Raw genomic sequence first — 19,430 nt, forward strand, 5'->3', positions numbered from 1 at the left:
CCTCTAGCCAGGAGAGAGTCCCCTTAAGACCTGCCATCTAGGTTTAGCTTGAACACTTCCATGAGGGGGATAATGCGTTACTCTGCAAGGTCTATTCCATTAGAGTCTAGCTGCAACTAGAGTTCTTCCTTACTCTGAGCTGAAATCCTCCCCACTATGCCCTCTCCCCTCTACCTTTTATTTCTTAGGCTTTCAGATATTTAAAGAGCGGTTGTTAGAGTCACCAAACCATTCTCTTCTCCAGGTTAAGCCATTTTCCTTTCACTGGTCCTTATCCTAATACCTTATCATACTGATCAATCTTTCTAAATTCGTAATTTTATCAATACGTGTATTTCCAAGGAATTGGACTCTGATACGGTCAAACCAGTACAGACCAGTGAGATCTTTTTCTCTTTTTAATCCATGCTCCACACTTCCATGAATAAATTCAGGCTTTGGAAGATGATTTGGTCATCCTATTGGCTCATAATTTTGCTGGTAAATACACCCCCCAGGTTCTTTTTCACATGAAATCCTGTCAAGGTAGGCTCTCTGTGGTAATCCTATATGCAAGCAACTATTCTATTGGTGCCTGGGTGGCCCAGTGAGTTAAGCACCTGACTTCAGCTCAGGCCTCGCTGACAGTGGAGAGCCTGCTTGGGATCTCTCTGTCTGTCTCTCTCAAGATAAATAAACTGAGAAAAAAAGAAACTATTCTAATACAGATTTATAAGTACATAATATAAACATAATAGCATATTTCGTTAAAAAAAAATTGTCATTCGCACCCACAGTCCCATCTGAAATACTAAAGCTTGAGTCTGTCATCCTTGTCTCAGCTGAGTGTCTGCCAGAAGTTTGATAAATGCTATAAAAGTACCTTCTCCCTTCTCATTCCATTTGTTGACCAAACCAGTAACCAGAGCTAGACCAAAAGCAGAGCCCTGTCATGTGCCCACGGGGACCTCCTTTTCATTAACGTCGGTACAGTCAACTTGCTCCGGCTAGGATTCACCTGCTACCACGGACCCGTCTATGGTGCATGGGCACTACATGAAGCAGATGCCGGCTGATCCTCACATCCAGAGGGTTTAACTAGTCGGACCCCAGAGTCCTCATGTGAGTATTTAGGAGCCTCTTCCTCTTCCTCGCCCCGCGCCTATGCACCCTCATTCACCTCTGACACTACAGTCCATTCTTACCCTTGTGGCCCATCGCCATCTGATGCCACACACAGCACGCCAGGCCCTGCGGCTTTCCTCAGGCACCATCCACACTGTACCCAGCAGCTAAGATGTGCCGTGAGCCAAGTCCACTCTGAGGTCTTCCCAGCATCTCAGGTTGGCCACCTACTGGCTTCGCTCCTTGCTGAACACCAAAAGCCTTCAGAAATAGTCCCTCGGTGATGTACCCTCTCACTTCCTGGGTCAATGTCCTGTCTTTCTGGCTGGTCTGAGCACAGACGTCTGGAAGCCTCCTCCCACCCTCCCACTGCCCACGGTTTTCCAGGCGCCGGAAGGACGATCGCACCCCAACATTTCAGCCCACCGCTCCCCTCTCTCTTGGCCTTACCTTTCTTCTCGTGCTCGGGGACTCAGGAACCTGCTAGAATCATCGTCGTGGCTGCTCTGCTGGCTACTCTGCTGGCTGCTGAAGAAAGACACAGGATATGAACCGTTAACTTCTTTCTCAACACTGGGGGAGGTCATCTAGACTCCACAGCTTGACAAAGACATAGGGTTACAAAATTTTAAAAACAAGTTCCCCCATGTAACTTTATACAGAGAGTGTACTGACAGGCAAGAGATAGGAGAAATGACACAAATATGGTGTGAACTCCACCCCGCTCATCTGAGGCCAGAGGGGGAAATCTTGACCTGTCACCTTGTTCTGCCTTGGGGACCTGATCTCAGTGAGCAATACCTCCAGTACTTTCTATACTTGGGCTTCTTAATCTGTATGCCAGGGTAACAATCCCTCGCTGCTTCACCCTCACTGGAGACTCTCAAGATGCAGGTGCAGATGGGGGTGGGAGAGAGAGCTCCAGTAGGGAGAAAGACTGATAGGGGCAGGGGCCACCTGGCTTGCTCCTCCGCCTCCTGGGGAGGCCAATGAGGGTGCCCATAAAGGTGGGATTAGAGGGTAAGGTCCCTCCACTCCAGCCTAAGAGGATTCTAGGGCTTCTGTTCACAGAGCTCTTTAAAATGCTTACATTGAAGTTACAGTCTATGGAATTCAGCCATCTTTCATCTTACTTGAGAGAGAGAAAAGCTGTTCAGATGTCTTATGACACTAACTGAACATATGAATAATCTGTATTTTTCTTTAACTAACCCAAGCATCTGAACAGCAGTCAACAGACTCTAGTCCCCCACCCAGGCCAAATCTGAAGCTGCCTGTTTTTTATGTTTTTACAGTCCCTTGAGAATGGTGTTTAAAAAGAAATGATTGTGGGGAAGTCAGAACAAGAATAATATCTCATGACATATGACGATTATTTGAAATTCAAACTTTAGGGTCGTTAATAAAGTTTTACTGGAACACAGCCGTATTATCTATGGTTACTGTTTTGCTACAATGGTGGACTGAATACTTAAGGCACCACTGAATTAAGTAGTGAGCACATTAAACCCACAAAGCCTGAAATATTTATTATCTGGCCCTTAACCAAAAAAGTCAGCAAACCCCTGCTTTGCATAGTCTATTAATAGTAAATTCCTAGTACGATAAATGTCACTATAACCCAGGCTCCAGTATAACCAAAACTGTTTTCTTGTTCTGATGGACTGCTCATCACAGAAAAATGCATTGATGTCCACAGACTGTATTCCTTACACTGATCCCCAGGTAGACTGAGACTCTGAATAATCTTGTAGGGTGAGAAATGGTTCACTCTCAACCCAAGCAGCACGTGATTTTTGGTGTGTGATCAAAGTTATAGCCATGCTCTTATATTCCAGTCTTTCAACAAGAAGAAAATGAACTTAGAAGCAATTTAAGTTTTCAAACACATACACACCCTAGAAGTCAGAACAGCACCAAACGCAGAGCTTCCACTTGCCTAGCTGAACGGAAGTATGTACATCAGCCCTTTCTCTTTCATTTACTGTACACATGGCACTTTTTTGCTCCTTGTTCGCTGTGGAGGGGCTACTCATCAGATCCTCTTCCCAAGGTCTCGAAGAATTGCCTATTAAAAAACTCATCACAAAACTGCTATCGTGTTGCTGACCCATGAGATTTCTTACGTTGGGACTAACTTGTGATAATGCATCAGGCACTGTACTCCAGTAGGCGACTCACAGATGGTCGGACCTCCAATTCTACGGCAGACGGCTCCAAAGGTGAGCATGAAGAGAGGAACACCAGTCTACACCACCAGCAGCAGAAGGGAGGGGTTCTGGAGCCCACTAACAGCCAATGGGGCTCAACCAACCCAAATGACCATGATCAACATCACAGCCTCTTCAAGGAAGAGACTGGGCTTGGCTCCATTTAAGCTAGTCTTCCTTCTCACCCTACCCTCTCTCTGACAATCAAAACCTAAAGTTAAACTAATAATGGGGCTCCCAGAATGAAAGGACAATGTACTGGGGTTTCAGAAAAATACTTCTGAGCTGCTATTAGCAAGCTGTCTCACTAGATGGCACTGTTGACTTCGAAGCCGGAACTTCATCCATCCAGCACTTCTGAAATTCAAACTACTAGACCCAACATTCTGGTGCCTCCTTTTGGCCTTCCCATTGCTCAGGAAGCAGTTCGGATGGTGGAGATGAAAGCGACAATGGATCACCTTCAACCTGTTTATTGGTTCCAAATAACCAAGAAATATCAACCTACATGCGGCAGACAAATATTTACATAATGGCCTCCATGTGCAAATATGCTGACAAGAGGCAGCATCAAGGCAATGATAAAGTCTAGACTCCAGAATATGCTGCCAGGGACTGAATCCAAGCTCCTCACTATCTAGTTATAAGACCTTGAGCAAATTACTTAATGTCATTCTCCTTACCTACAAAATGGAGATAGATGTTAACAACAGTTCTTACCTCATAAAGCTGTTGCAAAGATTAAAGAATGAACATATGTGAAGTATGGAGAACAGTGCCTGGCATATTAAACGCTGTATGTAACTGCTATTATTATGTGTAAAGCAACATTTTGTGGGTCATGGACAATGGAAACATGAATCAGGTGAAGAATCTGCTCTCAAGGTGGAAAGTAAGAGTCAATGTAAGCAACTACCTTTAAAAGCAAAAACCATACCTCTTAGAAGTAAATACTAGATGCTACGGAAACATAAAATACTGGAGCCAGTAAGAGAAGGAATGGCTGTCTGGACGACAAGCGTTTCAGCACAGACACTTGAAATTCAGATAGATTCAGGACACACAGACCTGAAGAGAAGGGCATTCTATTTTAGTTCCATCTACCACACACTTATCATGTACCAGGCACTGTGCTAGGAGACAAGGACATATAGGAGGCACAGACATTCACTGTACACTGTGGTGTGGCAACACTAAAACGATGGACAAAGTAAGATGGCGGACACTTCTGTGGGGGGCGGGCGGGGAACATGTCAGATAGGTGGACTCCATGTAAATCCATAGTGGTGGCAGCGCTGGGTGTACAGGGTGCTTCGTCCTTTACAGTTCCCAGGAGGGGGCTGGTCCTGTGTCCTCCCATTGTTGGAACTTGTTTTTCAACAGTCTTAAATAAGTGAAAGGGACACCAAGCAGTCCTCCACTCAGTCCCCATGAAGTAACATTGTCAAGCAGAATCTCTAGATTCAGATATTGCCTCACCCTCTCACATGTACTCTTTCCACTCTTCTCTTAAATGAACCTTATTCAAATGATAACAGCCCTCCTGGAAATGGGGCAGCTCCTTCAGCTTCCTAAATGAAATCTACCAGTATCCTGAGGTCACGGAAAAAGCAACCACCAGAGTGGGGTGTTCACCCAGTTATGGAATGCCAGAGGTCAAGGGCCACATCCCCAACCTCTCCATTTCAGTGAGGCTCATTTGGTGACCCTGAGTGCCTGTTCTGGGCTCTATGGCTTAAAGTGGAGAAGAACTTGGAAGAAGTCCAGCAGAGGGCACTAACAGATAAAAATATCTGTTAGAAAACCTTAAAAAAACGTGCACCTGGGTGGCTCAGTCGGTTGGGGGTCGGACTTCAGCTCAGGCCATGATCTCACAGTCCGTGGGTTCGAGCCCCACGTCAGGCTCTGTGCTGACAGGTAGCTCAGAGCCTGAAGCCTGTTTCAGATTCTGTGTCTCCCTCTCTCTGACCCTCCCTTGCTCAGGCTGTCTCTCTCTCAGAAATAAATAAAAAACAGTAAAAAATTAAAAAAAAAAAAGAAAACCTTAAAAAAATAAAATTTAAACCAAAAAACCAACTCTAAACAAGGATTTGGATCTAGGCTTTAGGTGACTGAATGTAGGCTTAACATCGAAGGGAAGGGAATTTGTTCAGGCAACTGTTTGCTGTAACCCCAAGGCAGCTAAAGGAGTAAATCCCTCCTGTTGTGAATTCAAGCTTAGGATGAAAACCACTGTATAAATTAGATTCTGAAACACTAGACTGTGTTACTAAATAAGGTGAGGAAGTGGCTTCTTTAAATTCCAGGATATTCCGAAGGGACACCAGCTGAAGGTATTAGATCCGTAATCCTTTTATTCTCCACCAGCAAGCGAGTGCTTGGAGCTTATCCTCGAAGGTCATATCAAACCAGTAATGAACGTTGGCACAAACTGGGAAAAATACGTTGTAATCTGAGCCAAAGCACACTTCAGGAGACAGAAATCATAGACAATGACCAGGAAGCTCCGCAGGGCAGGCTGGGTAAATTTCCCATGATTCCACTGATCTCCCTTCCTCCCTCCCCCAACCCAGAACACCTGCAGAAAGTGCAGGCTAAACCCAAAAGCCACCAGGAAGGTGTCCTTTTGCCCTCTGGAAAGTACAGCCTGTCAGAGACAGGGAGACTCAATTTGCCATCTTTCTTGAGTAGGTGCTTCAGATGCAGAAACATCTCTTTCTCTCCCAGATAATACTAAAGGGATCATGGCCTTCTAAGCCCAGAGTGGGTTTTGAGAGAATGGGGGCTGGTGGGGGGGTGGATTCCAAGCAGGTACAGGGATGGGCAAGCTGTTATTTCCAGAGCCTAATGGAAGCCATCCATTTACCCACACTATGGTTGTACAGACTATTTATCAAACGTCTTTGCTTTTGGCTGTAACCAGAGCAATCTAGGGTGTTATCTCATGCTAACTGGAAGCTTCCAAAGACTCAAAGTGCCTTTGATTGATACATGTCTTTGATGAATAAAAATGGGGAAAGAAATTATTTGAGGCAGTGGATGTAGTAAAAATAGCACAGAGACAGACCAACCTAGGTTTGCCCTGCCTTTACTGGCCCTCTGCTTTAGCCAAATCCCTTAACCTCTTTTAGCCTGTTTTCCCCCAAAATTAGAGAACGGGGTTGAGGATTAAGTTGTGAGTAATCCAATCACAATATCTGAGTTCAGGATTTACAGTCAGGGCAACACAAATTTTAGTCCTGACTGCCTGCCACTTAGCAGGATGACCCTGGGTAAATTATTTAACTCTTCTAAGTGTCAGATGTGGGTATACCACATACCTTAAAAGATTGCAGTGAAGATTAGAAATAGGAGAAATCATCTATATAAAAAGTGTCTAGGGCAGTATCCAAGCTTTGATGGGTATACCATAAATGGGGGACATCAACTGTATTCACTATTCCCAGTTTGGCAAATAAATTTTTTGAAACATCCAGTGCAGAGAAGATGAGACATGGTAAAAGTTTTGAGAGCCACTGCCCTGAAAAGTAGGGTCACCTAACAAAAGAGAAGGCTGAATTTTCAGGCTGAATTCTATTCACCTGTGAAACAGCTCTGGCATTTATCATTTTGGTGTAAGTAGGAAAAGTATACCGGGAAAGAAAAGCAGGTGGCAAAGTAAAGAATGCAGGGGAATAGTTTGTCATTTGGCAAATGAGTATGGAGAAGTCTAATAATAGAAAGTAAGTAAACAGATGTGATTTGGGGCACTGCCAATGACTGCCAGCTTCTTACACAGCATCCTCGAATATTCTCAAATACTACTTAGAAAATAACACGCTCTGGGTGAAGACTGATAATTTGCCTACAAAGTTAGCAGGAAGGGATCTGTGTAACGGCTCCCATGGAAATTTGCAGCTGGGTGGGTAGATGGTCAAAGGTTCAGGGAGTCAGAATTTGGGTAAATATCTTCCAACTCATTACAACTCACTAATACTTCTCTACTTAAAGAGTTCTTTTTTAGCCTTTAAAAGAGACTCTGATTATCTTTAAATTAAAAAAAAAAAAAAGAAGAAGAAAGCTCTCCCTCAATTCCGTTATCTTTCTTTCCTTTCCTTCACAGGCATATTTTATTGAAAGAATCCATGACTTGGTGAGTGCCTTCATCAAAGCTGTATCAGAATAAGCAGAGAGCTTCGCCATGCAGATTTCCTGGCCCTTCCCCTAACTTGCCAGGTCAGAGTCTGAACATATCCAGGAATGTGTGGGTTTTTTAATTTATTTATTTATTCATTTAAATGATCGCTACACCCAATGTGGGGCTCAAACTCATGACTCTCAGATTAAGAGTTGCACGCTCTTCGACTGACCCAGCCAGGCACCCCGAGGAATGTGTATTTTTCAAAAGCTTCCCAGTGACTCTGGGGGGCAATCAGGATGGAGACCCAGTGGACTCCACACTCACTGCCTCTACTTCCTCACCATTGCCTGGTGAATGAGTCCACTAAATCTGGACGGCACTCGTACCCTTCCATGATTTCATCCACCTGGACCTCCGTTACTGCCACGTCAATGACAGCTGTTACGTCCTAATCATATTTGACCACCCAGGCAGGTTTGACACTATTATTCCCATTCTCCAAACTTCACCCTTCTGCCTCCTCCGGCACCTCCCTCTCCTGCTTCTTGGGTTTTGTCCTACTTTTGCTTTTGTCTTCCTTTTTGGGGAGCTTCGTGGACTTCTGGTTTCTGTTTCAGTCACTCATTTAATAAATTATCAAATGCCAATGTACCAGGCATTGTTTGGAAATCTCAATACTATAGTAAACATATGAGATCTCTATTCTCAATGAGTTTACAGTCTGTTTGGGTTCCTTTCTCTTCCACCTTTATGCCAGGAGAACTGAGTTTTGTGAACCTGTTATCAAAATACTGTGCAATAATAGTATACATTCGTGGGAGGTGATTTATTAGCTCCCACCGATTCTCAAATAGGCCTGTGACCCACAGAAGAAGCCACAACCTCTCTGGGGAAACTCGTCCACAACAAACCTTCGGTTATGATGGATATACTGATTACTCCCAAAGATAGCAGGGAAGAGGACTGAGCTGCCACTAGTCGCACGGGGCTATTTAAATTTATATTCATTAAAAATTCAGTTCCTTAGTCACAGTAGTTATATTTCAAGCACTCAATAACTACATGGGGCCGTTTGCTTCTGTATTAGATAGTGCAAATATGGAACAAGTCCATCACTGCAGAAAGCTTTATTAGACAGCACGGGAGGTTCCCAAATCAAACCCAGGATTTGACTTCCAGCTCTGCCACTTCTCATCTGAGTAACTCAGACCCACCTATTTGCCTCTCTCTACAACATTCCCCCCACCTTTTTTTTTAATTTTTTAATGTTTTAAAAATTTATTTCTGAGAGAGAGAGAGAGAGAGAGAGGGTGAGCAGGGGAGGGTCAGAGAGAGAGGGAGACAGAGAATCTGAAACAGGCTCCAGGCTCTGAGTTAGCTGTCAGCACAGAGCCTGACGTGGGGCTCGAACCCACAAACTGTGAGATCATGACCTGAGCCCTTAGTAGAAGTGGAATGCTTAACTGACTGAGCCACCCAGGTGCCCCTCCCTACAACACTCCTCTCATCTCGACTGTTAATATGTAAGTAACTCCACACAATGGTTTTGAGGACTGAGCAAGTTAACTAATATAAACCACTCTAATATAAAGCACTAAACAGAAGGCTTCTGTGAATAAGCACCCAAGAACTGTCAAGAACATTTATTATCATGCTTTGCATTGGTACTGAACTCTCTGAAGTCCAATATGAATCTCAAACAGAATGCGGCCAATCCTGGATTCACCACCTTTTTTTGTCTTCCTCTTGCATTCCATAGGGATTCATTCAAACTAGTGTGAAAAAGAAAAACCACAGATCCAAAATGGCGCCACATAAGCCAAGTTCCAACCTCCTCCGGGAAATGGGAGTCCTAAGGGCTCAGTCAGAAATTCTCTGGTCTGCACCAGTAAGGTAATTGGTCACCTGGGCCTCTCCATCCCCCAAAATCTTCATGATAAGACTCCCTCCCCTTTCCCCTAAGGGAAGGTGACCTTGCCTCAAATAATCCTTTCTTTTGCTAATGACTTCTTACCCCGCCCTCCTTCCTATAGAAACCTCCTCAGAGGCCCCCTTTACTTGCTAGCTAGAAGGCTGCTTGATTCATGACTGGATTAATAAAGCCAATTAGATTTTCTGAGTTTTGGTTCATGTTTCTAACACTAGAGAGGCACCTCCCATGACTTCACAGCAAGGGCTGTAGATTCTACCTCCTAGTATCCGCCAGTCAGTCCTGGCCTCCATTCATCACTCCTCTGGCCACTGTCTTAGGCCAAGCTCTCATCACTCCTCCAGGGGATTACTGTAATAGGCTCCCAACTGCTTTTCCTGTTGCCAATCTGGCCCCACTCCAGTCTATCCTGGACACTGGTCTTCCTGAAATGCAGATTTGATCCTGCCTCTTTAGGCTTAAAAGTCCTGCAGGCTTCCCATAATTTCATGAGCCAAGTTCAAATTCCTTCGTGTAGCAATAAAAACCCTAATAAGCTACCTGCTATCTATCTTGCGGCTCTCACACTGCCCACGCCCACTCCAGTGATCCTCCGTGTCCTTGGCTTAGACAGGCACTTCTCCAGGGCATGGGGTATCCTTTTCTCCACTCACCCCCTTGGACTGCCGGAATTCCAGTATTGACTCGTCTACCTACTCAATTTCGAACCCTATTAAATGGGGATGACAATAGCATCTTCTTCATTGGGGTGCTGTGAATAATAATACCCATGGAATATTGTGGAAAGGGATCCGGGTACTCAATATTACAGGGAAATCTTTTCTCAGGGAAGAAATCTTCCTCGGTGGCCCCTGCCCACACTATGGTCCTACATTACTGTCTTACCCTTCACCGTAAGAATTAGCACACTCCTCAGGATACAGTCATTATACCTTCTGCCACATGGTAAGTTATTTAAGAGCAAAGACCTATTTAATGTTTCACTTCCACTTACCACTCCAATCTGCACAGATTACACTCTCTCCCCAGATGACCACACACCTCCAAATGTTCATTAGCGTTTTCTAGACGCCTGTGTTGAAAGTACCCTAGGCCCTGTTCCGTGTGCAAAGCGTGGTCTGTGACCTCAAGAAGTTTCCAACAGACTACGTTCCAGGCACTGGAGATACCAACTTGCATCAGATACATGTGCGCCTTCCCAAGAAAGCAGCTACTGTTAAGAAAACCTTCCTCATGCCCGCCCTCCTCTGCCCCACACTCCTGCCAAAGCTATGCTCCAACCTGCAGTTACCCAATGTGATGTGGACTCACTTCAAGCCTGACAGAACCTCCACTGGAGGGGAGGCAGGAAACAACGTGCTTCTCCAATTAGACACTAGGAGTCAAAAGTTAATAGAAAAAGGGTTTGAAGCCCAATGTTACAACTTTTTTGTTTCTTTCTTCCTGAACGGTCGGGGGAGTTTCAAATGTTCATGCCGACCCTTGGCTCTCATGTATACAGATACTCAAGCGTCAGTTGGGGGAGGGGAACCTCATTATTTTCCTGATGCCGTTCTGAGATATTTTTCATGAAGCGTAAAGGTTCCCTGACCTACAAAGAAATTCTAGACCTTCCCCCCGCCATCACGCAATGAAAAGAATTATACTTACCCCATTGTATTCCTCAAATGGCTTCTGAAGAAAGGGGGCAAGAGAACTTGTGTCCCCTTAACCTCTCTTCAAGCGCTCCCAAGGAACGCACCACTTTCCTCTGGCTCCCACGCCCTGGTAGCTTCGCTGGCCTCGGGCACTACTTCCCTTCACTGTGAAATCGTAAGCTCGTAAACCCTCATAAGAGAGCACAGAGGCATTAACCAGGTCACCTAGTGGTGAACCTTTTATCAGTGATAAATGCGACCAACAAAGATGCTTCCCAGAATTTCAAGTCTCTGACAAGCTGTCAAGACCCTAAGCAGTGACGTCTCATAGGCCAGCCTCCCCACCGTCTCAGCTAGCTCCCTGTGCCTCCCTCCCAGCCTTTAAGACATCCTTTGCTTCTTAATCCAGAGCTGTCTGGATTAAATAAGTGGTAGGAAGATACACGTGAATTTCTCAAAGCCAACGCAAGCCAGAATCATTCTGTCCACAGATAACCTCATTTAATTTTTATTAATTTTTTACTAACATTAATATTTTACTAATGTGTATTAACATGTAACTTATTTTTTTTAATAATCTCTACACCCAACGTGGGGCTCGAACTCATGACCCTAAGATGAGGAGTCACATGCTCTATCAACTGAGCTAGCCAGGCATCTTCCCCACTCCCTCCCCACCCCTGCAAAACCTTATGTTTGACAATCATCTTGATTCTGGTTCCTTCATGTAAACTGGTCAGAATATGGAATTAAAGTCTCTTCTCTATCAATTCCCTCTCACAGGGGCCAAGTCCAGAGACAGTCCCAGGACTCACAGAGAGCCCCACACCAAGAACCTTTAAACCAAACCCCAACTATGATATTTTGTGTTTGTTTTTTTTTTAATTTTTATTTTTTAATTTTTTAATGTTTATTTTTGAGACACACACACAAAGTGGGAGCAGGGGAGGGGAAGAGAGAGAAAGGGAGACAGAATCCGAAGCAGGCTTCAGGCTCTGAGCTGTCAGCACAGAGCCTGACATGGGGCTTGAACTCATGAACCATGAGATCATGACCTGGGCCGAAGTTGGCCGCTTAACCAACAGAGCCACCCAGGTGCCGCCCCCTCCCCCTCCCACGATATCTGAAATATAACTTTCTGATATATGACAAAAACACTATTTACCTCCTAGTTAATTTGTATGTGCTTTTAACCATAGGTACATAACCACCATTCAGAGCTTCAGGTCAGCATCTAATAAGACACCTCATACCACAGCTCAAACTCTCTTCAGTCTCTCTGATTACAACAAAATGCAGGAGTGCCTGGGAGGCTCAGTCAGTTAAGCATCTGACTCTTGCATTCGGCTCAGGTCATGATCTCAAAGTTTGTAATTTTGAGCCCTGCAACAGGCTCTGTGCTGGCAGTGAGGAGCTTGCTTGGGATTCTCTCTCTGCCTCTTTCTCTCTCAAAAGAAATATATAAACTTAGGAGAGCCTGGGTGGCTCAGTCGGTTAAGCATCCAACTTTGGCTCAGGTCATGATCTCACGGTTCATGGGTTCAAGCCCCGCATCAGGTTCTGTGCTGACAGCTCAGAGCCTGGAGCCTGCTTCAGATTCTGTGTCTGCCTCTCCCCTGCTTACACTCTGTCTCTCTCTGTCTCACTCTCAAAAATAAAGATTAAAAAAATGTTTTTTAAATACATAAACTTAAAAAAAAAAGCACAAGTGGCTTCTATTTGACTTTTGAAATGCTAGAAAGAAGGAACTTCACCCTCCATGGAACCACTGACTTCAGTAATCAACAGACAAACTGCTGCTTGCTTGACCTCTTCTTGGCTTCTCTTCTACCACCCTCTGAAAAGTCATTGCTGGAGTCCTGTGACCACCCCTTTTCTACACATTCTCCTCAAACGATCCCCCCAAATCTATGCCTTCAACAACCCACATGTTGTCCCAAACCTGATTCTTCTACCATGCACCGGGTTCCCTGAATCCAAATGCATAAGACGTCACCAAGACCCTGCCTCCTTAGAGGATTCTCAGCATCTCCAAAACCACCCCAGACTTTCCTCCCCAACTCTTACTTCTCCCACTAAGTAACTCTTTTTTTTCTTTTTAAGATTACTTATCTAAGGGGCGAGAGAGAGAGAGACAGAGAGAGAGAGACAGAGAGAGAGAGAGAGAGAGAGAGAGAGAGAGAGAGAGAGAGAGAGCGCATGCACACTGGAGCAGGGAGAGGGTCAGAGAGAGAAAGAGAAAATCCCAAGGAGGCCCCATGCCGTCAGCACAGAGCCCGATGCAAGACTTGAACCCACAAACTGTGAGATTATGATCTGAGCCAAAATCAAGAGTCAGATGTTTAACTGTCTAAACCACCAGGTGCCTCCTACCACCCAGTAACTCTTAATCTATCTGTCTTCCTTAGCTCACCTGCCTGCATCTCCATCCATCCACTGAGTTACCCAAACAAGGAAACTCTACTCCCTACCTCTAACTGGCCATGAGTTCTGCTATTCCTACTTACACAGCTTTTAGACCGAGCCCTCCTCTCTTTCCCTACTGTCCCGGCCCTGGACCAATAGACCAGTACCAGGCTGACTAAATAAGAATCACGTGGCAGCTTTTTAAGGATAGGTTCCCATCCACCACCTTTCCCTGGATTCTGATTCCTGTGTCCCTTGGATACAAACTACTGAAGTCCTGACCATATTGAAATGGCCCCTTGACTGAGCTGATAAGTATTTAACAACCAGCTTCAGAGAAAAAGAGAACTGATTAGCATCATTTGCCACTTCTGTTCACAGTGTGGTCAATTTCAAGCTAATATCACAGTTGGGGATCAGTGCGCACATCCGGCTGATGTAAGCCGGCCCCTGCATATGAAGATGCCCAGACCACCGTGTGTTATCTTCTAAAGCAGGTGTAGACACGCCTCTTCCCAAGTTAAACACCTTTGAAGCTTTCCTCTAATGCTGTACAATACATCCAAGGTTCTTTGCCTCACACACAGGCCTCATGACATGAAACCAGTTTCTTCTTCCCAACTTCCCCTACAGACAGTTCCGCCTCAGCCCCTCATGTTCTGCTTACATAGAATCACTTGTGTTCCCCAAATAAACCACACACATTCATTCCTTTAAACTTTGTTCATACTGTCTTCTCTGTTTTATTTTTTTTTAATGTTTGTTAATTTTTGAAAGAGCAAGACATAGAGCATGAGCAGGGGAGGGGCAGAGAGAGAGGAAGACAAAGAAATCTGAAGCAGGCTCCAGGCTCTGCGCTGTCAGGACAGAACCCATCGAGTGGCTTAGGGGCGCCTGGGTGGCTTAGTCGGTTAAGCGTCCGACTTTCGCTTAGGTCATGATCTCGCGGTTCGTGGGTTCGAGCCCCGCGTCGGGCTCTGTGCCGACTGCCAGCTCAGAGCCTGGAGCCTGTTTCAGTCTGTGACTCCCTCTCTCTCTGACCCTCTCCTGCTCACGCTGTCTCTCTCTCTCTCCTAGAAATAAATAAAACATTAAAAAAAAAAAAAAAAGAACCCATCGAGTGGCTTGAACTCATGAACCACGAGATCATCAGACGCTTAACTGACTGAGCCACCCAGGCACCCTCCCCTCTGCTTTAAATGTCCCTTCTATTTGATGCCACAGCCCTCACACCTCAATAACGGCATCTTGCACCTTAGCCAACTGAGTCCCATATCATACAGAAGCCTGGCCACCTCTTCCCTCTGACATATTCAGGGCCGAATTCAAAAACTTTTTTTTTTTTCCCTCCTGGACCCAGAGCTCTACCCTCTCTGAGGCACAGAGAGAGCTATGACAAATCCAAGCCTGAGCAAGTCCGCACTAGTGATAACGGTAGCACTGCCCACGCCTTGGGGATAACCTGTTGGCTGCTTGAGAAAAAATCTCCTTCAGGGCAAATTTGTCTGCTTTTTCCAGTGTATTCAAGATACTGCATGCTAGTAGGTTGTAGTTAATATTAATGGGAAAGCTCCACATTTAAACAGTACTTTCTAGTTTACAAAGTGCTTCTGTGTCCATTCTTTCATCTTATCTTTCCAACGTCATAAAGCAGGTAAGAATCTGACCCCCATTTGAAAGATGAAGGAATCCCTGCGTGGCTCAGTCGGTTAATAAGCACCTGACTTCGGCTCAGGTCATGATCTCGCATTTCGTGAGTTCAAGCCCCGCACTGGGCTTGCTGCTGTCAGCACGGAGCCTGCTTTGGATCCTCTGTCCTATGTGTTCATGTACACATGAAACCAATGCAGCACTGTGTGTCAACTGTACTTCCATTAAAATAACAACAATAACAAGCGTTTGCCCTGACCAGTCAACAAGCACCGATGTGAAACAGGACAGTTTCCCAGGTAATGATACCTGCCATGAGGTCACAAGGCTACAAGTGAAACCGCGGAAACAAGTTTCTGAACATACCTGAGGAAAACAACTTTATGCCTAAGAGCAAAGCTGTCTCAACAACCAGCCGGTGAGAAGGCCACAGAGAAGCCAAATCACACAGAGCACCGTGTCCTCAGGCAGAGGAGGACTTCCTCAGCTGGAGCCAGGCCTGGGGAGGCTTGGAGGAGGCCTGGGAAGGGCGGGCCTGAAGCCCAGCAGGAAGCCTCTGGGGACACAGAGGCCAGTGCCATCCCAGGTAGGTGTGAGGGCAGGACTCCAGGAGGGGAGGGCCTGCCGCAGAGTGCAGAGCGGGGATGCTGGTGCCCTGAGGGCCTCTTCACACAAATAATTTTCGGAAGCCATCTTGGTGGCCGGGCCAACTTGGTTCTACCCCAGGCTGAAGCAGGAGAGAAGGAGCCTGATTTAGGGACCAAGTGGGAATAGGGACCAAAGGGCCCCCGATTCCCCAGAAACCACTGGGGAACTCCAACAAGAGCATTTTAGAAGCCCAAGGAAAGTGGCAGGAGTCTATTTTACTTCTTTAAATACTAAACCCAGTTAGGAATAAATATGTTTTCAAGATAGTTCACGACTGCAGCATCCCAACTGGTAGCTAATTTTGTCACCACCTGTTTCCCTCTACTTAACGAAAGTCAAAGCCCTTAAGCTGGAAGCGTAGGGAGTGCTGAAGGTTAACAGAAGTAGGGAAGATACTTCCCTGTGTCCTGCCTCAGGAAGCCACAGGATAGGAGAGGCTGAAGCAGACGGAAAGAGGGGACTTCTGGGGTCACGGGTGGATGGGGGCACTTAGGCAGAAACTATCACAAACTGCCAGATGCCACAGAGGGCTCCGTGAAGCTACTGGGCAACCTGCAGACTCTTCCAGAAAGAGTCCTTTGGCTTCCCAGCCTCCCCTTCCCCTGCAACTTCATTTGCCCTTAGCCTCAGGAAAAACAGGATTATGGTAAAACCAGTATCTTGGTTTTTTCCACTTAGAAGAAATACAAACAGCCCTGAAGAAATACAAACAGTCCTAACCAAGAACTTTGTTGGTCATTTAGCAACTCAACAGAGAGCCCTGCAGGGGCCTGGGGAGGAAATAGCACTGACCAGAATCTGGTCAGGACATCTGTGTGTAACAGCCTGATCGGTTGGAACACCGTATCTTGTGTGCCAAGCACTCTGAACAACCTTGCCATGAGGTATACACCCATGGGCACTTTTCATTAGCAAGAAGGTAAAAGACACTGGATTTATTTAGAATACCGAACAAAAGAAAACAGAAGTTGAACAATCCACAAATCATTTATTTTTGTCTTGAGAATGTTAATAAATCACACACATACACCCCAAATCGCATTCCTGCCCTATATCCAATTCACCCTCTTCATGTTCAACTCTGGGATCCACCCACAACGGAGGAGGGCGCAAGAGAGATTTTGATGATCTCACACTCATTCAAAGAATGCTTTGCAAGGCAACCTGCAAACAGAGAAAAGATGAGAGAGCAAGCTTTGGCTGGGCCAAGTACCGTGCCAGAAGGCAATAGAAGCAAAGTAGAAGAACTAGCCCCTATTCTCTCTCTCTTTTTTTTTTTTATGTTTTATTTATTTCTGAGAGAGAGAGAGAGAGAGAGGCAGCATGAGGAGGGGAGGGTAGAGAGGGAGACACAGAATCAGAAGCAGGCTCCAGGCCCTGAGCTAGTTGTCAACACAGAGCCTGATGCGGAGCTCGAACCCACGAACCGTGTGATCATGACCTGAGCCGAAGTCGGATGCTTAGCTGACTGAGCCACCCAGGCATCCCAACTAGCCCCTATTCTCAAGAATCTTCATGTGTGGTAAGGAATGAAGCTTCAAGTATAAAGGTAAGTATGAATCACCAAAAGTCTGTATCACAGATGAAGGGGAAACGGACAAGCACCGAATGCCTAAAATGGGCATTTTTCAAATACTATCTCACTTAAAAGTTAGTATTTGAGGAAAATAACATTCTTTTTTATGCCAACTTCATTCTGTTTGTTCTGGCTTTTTTTTTTTTTAATTTTTTTTTAAGGTTTTTTAAAATTTATTTCTAGAGAGAGAGAGAGCGTGAGCAGGGGAGGGTCAGAGAGAGAGGGAGTCACAGACTGAAACAGGCTCCAGGCTCTGAGCTGGCAGTCAGCACAGAGCCCGACGCGGGGCTCGAACCCACGAACCGTGACATCATGACCTAAGCAAAAGTCGGACGCTTAACCGACTAAGCCACCCAGGCGCCCCTGTTCTGGTTTTTTAAGCTTTTTTCTTTTGAGAGAGAGAGAGAGAGAACAAGTAGGGGAGGGGCAGAGAGAGAAAGGGAGACAGAGAGAATCTCAAGCAGGCTCCTCGCTATCAGTGCAGAGCCTGATGTGGGGCTCAAATATCTGAACGATGAAATCGTGACCTGAGCCAAAATCAAGGGTTGAAAGCGCCACCCAGGCGCCCCTGTTTGTTCTTGATTTCTCAACTTCTTTATATCAAGAATAGCAGTGTGCCATTTTCTGTTACCAAACCCCCCAATCCGTCCTAACTCCAAGGTCATGTACAATGATGTGTTCTTTCTGACCTACACAGCGCCCCCTACAGTAACTTCCTATAAATGTTTTCCAAGCTCAGGGCTAGGCAGGCAACTGGACTGGTGATGCCTACAGCCCGTAAATGCATTGTCTGAGTCCTTTGTGTAACTCTGCTGGGCTCAGAGCATTAGGTGATTATTCCCATACCTCGCTGGCTAAGAAGCACTGACTCAGAGTCAAGGGAATCCCAGGAGCAAGCTCCGCTTCCATTCTGTAACCACCCGCCTGCACAGCTGAAACTTAAGAGAAGTATCCCACCCTTACATACACACTCCATGTGTTCTTACCACTCAGGCCCGCTGTTCTTGGTCTTTTCTGCTCTTTATTCACATTTCAGTAGTGAATGAGGTGGGGGTGCACTACAATGCACTATGATGAGCAGGGAAAACCCCTGGCATTTCAGGGTTTCCTTACCTAGGATACCACCCAACCTTCAGATTAAAAAAACAAACAAACGAATATCTGCTTCAAGCTCTTCTCTAGGTCCATTTTCTGCTCAGGGTGATGTGCGTGAGATGGAATATGGTGGCCAGGCTCCCTTCCTGAGCTCGGCTGAGAGACAGTCTCATTTTGAGGAGGTAAGTTGGGATGGGTGATGTCCAGTTGCCCCAAGAGGGCAAATATTCACCCAACATGAGCTCAGATCATTTTTGGTTTCATCATACTTCCTTGAGCGTTGAAGTTACCTACCACTCTCACCTTCATTTTCCCCCTCCTCAAACTATTCATCTGCACCAGCTACATCTATCTTTTTTTTTCTATATTTTTTAAATGTTTATTTTTGAGAGAGAGAAAGACGGAGACAGAGTGAGAGAGAGGGACGAAGTGGGGGGTAGGGGGGAGAAAATGCAGAGAGAGAGGGAGACACAGAATCTGAAACAGGCTCCAGGCTCTGGGCTAGCTGTCAACACAGAGCCCGACGCGGGACTTGAACTCGAGGACTGTGAGATCATGACCTGAGCTGAAGTCAGACCCCTAACTGACTGAGCCCCCGAGGCACCCCACATCTATCTGTTCTTCTCTGTTCACTTCCTCACTCAAGCCCCCCATCTCCGTTGCTTTATACAAACCTCTATTACCAGGCGTCACCAAAGACCGCCTTGTGGGCCTTTTTCCTATCTCAATTTTTGCTGATATTTCCATAGCATTTGAAATGACTCCTCCTCAGGGGGAAAAAGAGGTTTCTACTCTTGGCTTAATTATAATTTTTTTTAATGCTTATTGATTTTTGAGAGAGAGAGAGAGACAGAGACAGAGCATGAGCAGGGAGGAGGGACAGAGAGAGAGGGGAAGACAGAATTTGAAGCAGGCTCCAAGCTCTGAGCTGTCAGCACAGAGCCCGACACAGGAGTCACACTACAAGATCATGACCTGAGCCAAAGCTGGACGCTTAACCAACTGAGCCACCCAGGTGCCCCTACCCTTGGCTTAATTTTAACAGTACTTAGTG

At 45.7% G+C, this 19,430-nt stretch overlaps 1 protein-coding gene across 3 annotated transcripts in view; it reads right to left on the bottom strand.

The window, feature by feature from the left end:
- Window positions 1-19,430, bottom strand: part of GRAMD1B (GRAM domain containing 1B) — a 164,479-nt gene that overhangs the window by 125,237 nt on the left and 19,812 nt on the right. For 2 of the 3 annotated variants that reach the window (XM_039217690.1, XM_039217694.1), the window contains exon 2: window positions 1,555-1,632. In XM_039217690.1, the coding sequence (XP_039073621.1) occupies window positions 1,555-1,632 (78 nt within the window). The remainder of the gene's footprint in view (window positions 1-1,554; window positions 1,633-19,430) is intronic. The other variant, XM_039217691.1, reaches the window with a different exon arrangement.

The sequence above is a fragment of the Hyaena hyaena genome, unplaced genomic scaffold (genome assembly GCF_003009895.1).
Source record: "Hyaena hyaena isolate Hyena2069 unplaced genomic scaffold, ASM300989v1 scaffold_708, whole genome shotgun sequence".
In the NCBI taxonomy this organism is placed as follows: domain Eukaryota; kingdom Metazoa; phylum Chordata; class Mammalia; order Carnivora; family Hyaenidae; genus Hyaena; species Hyaena hyaena.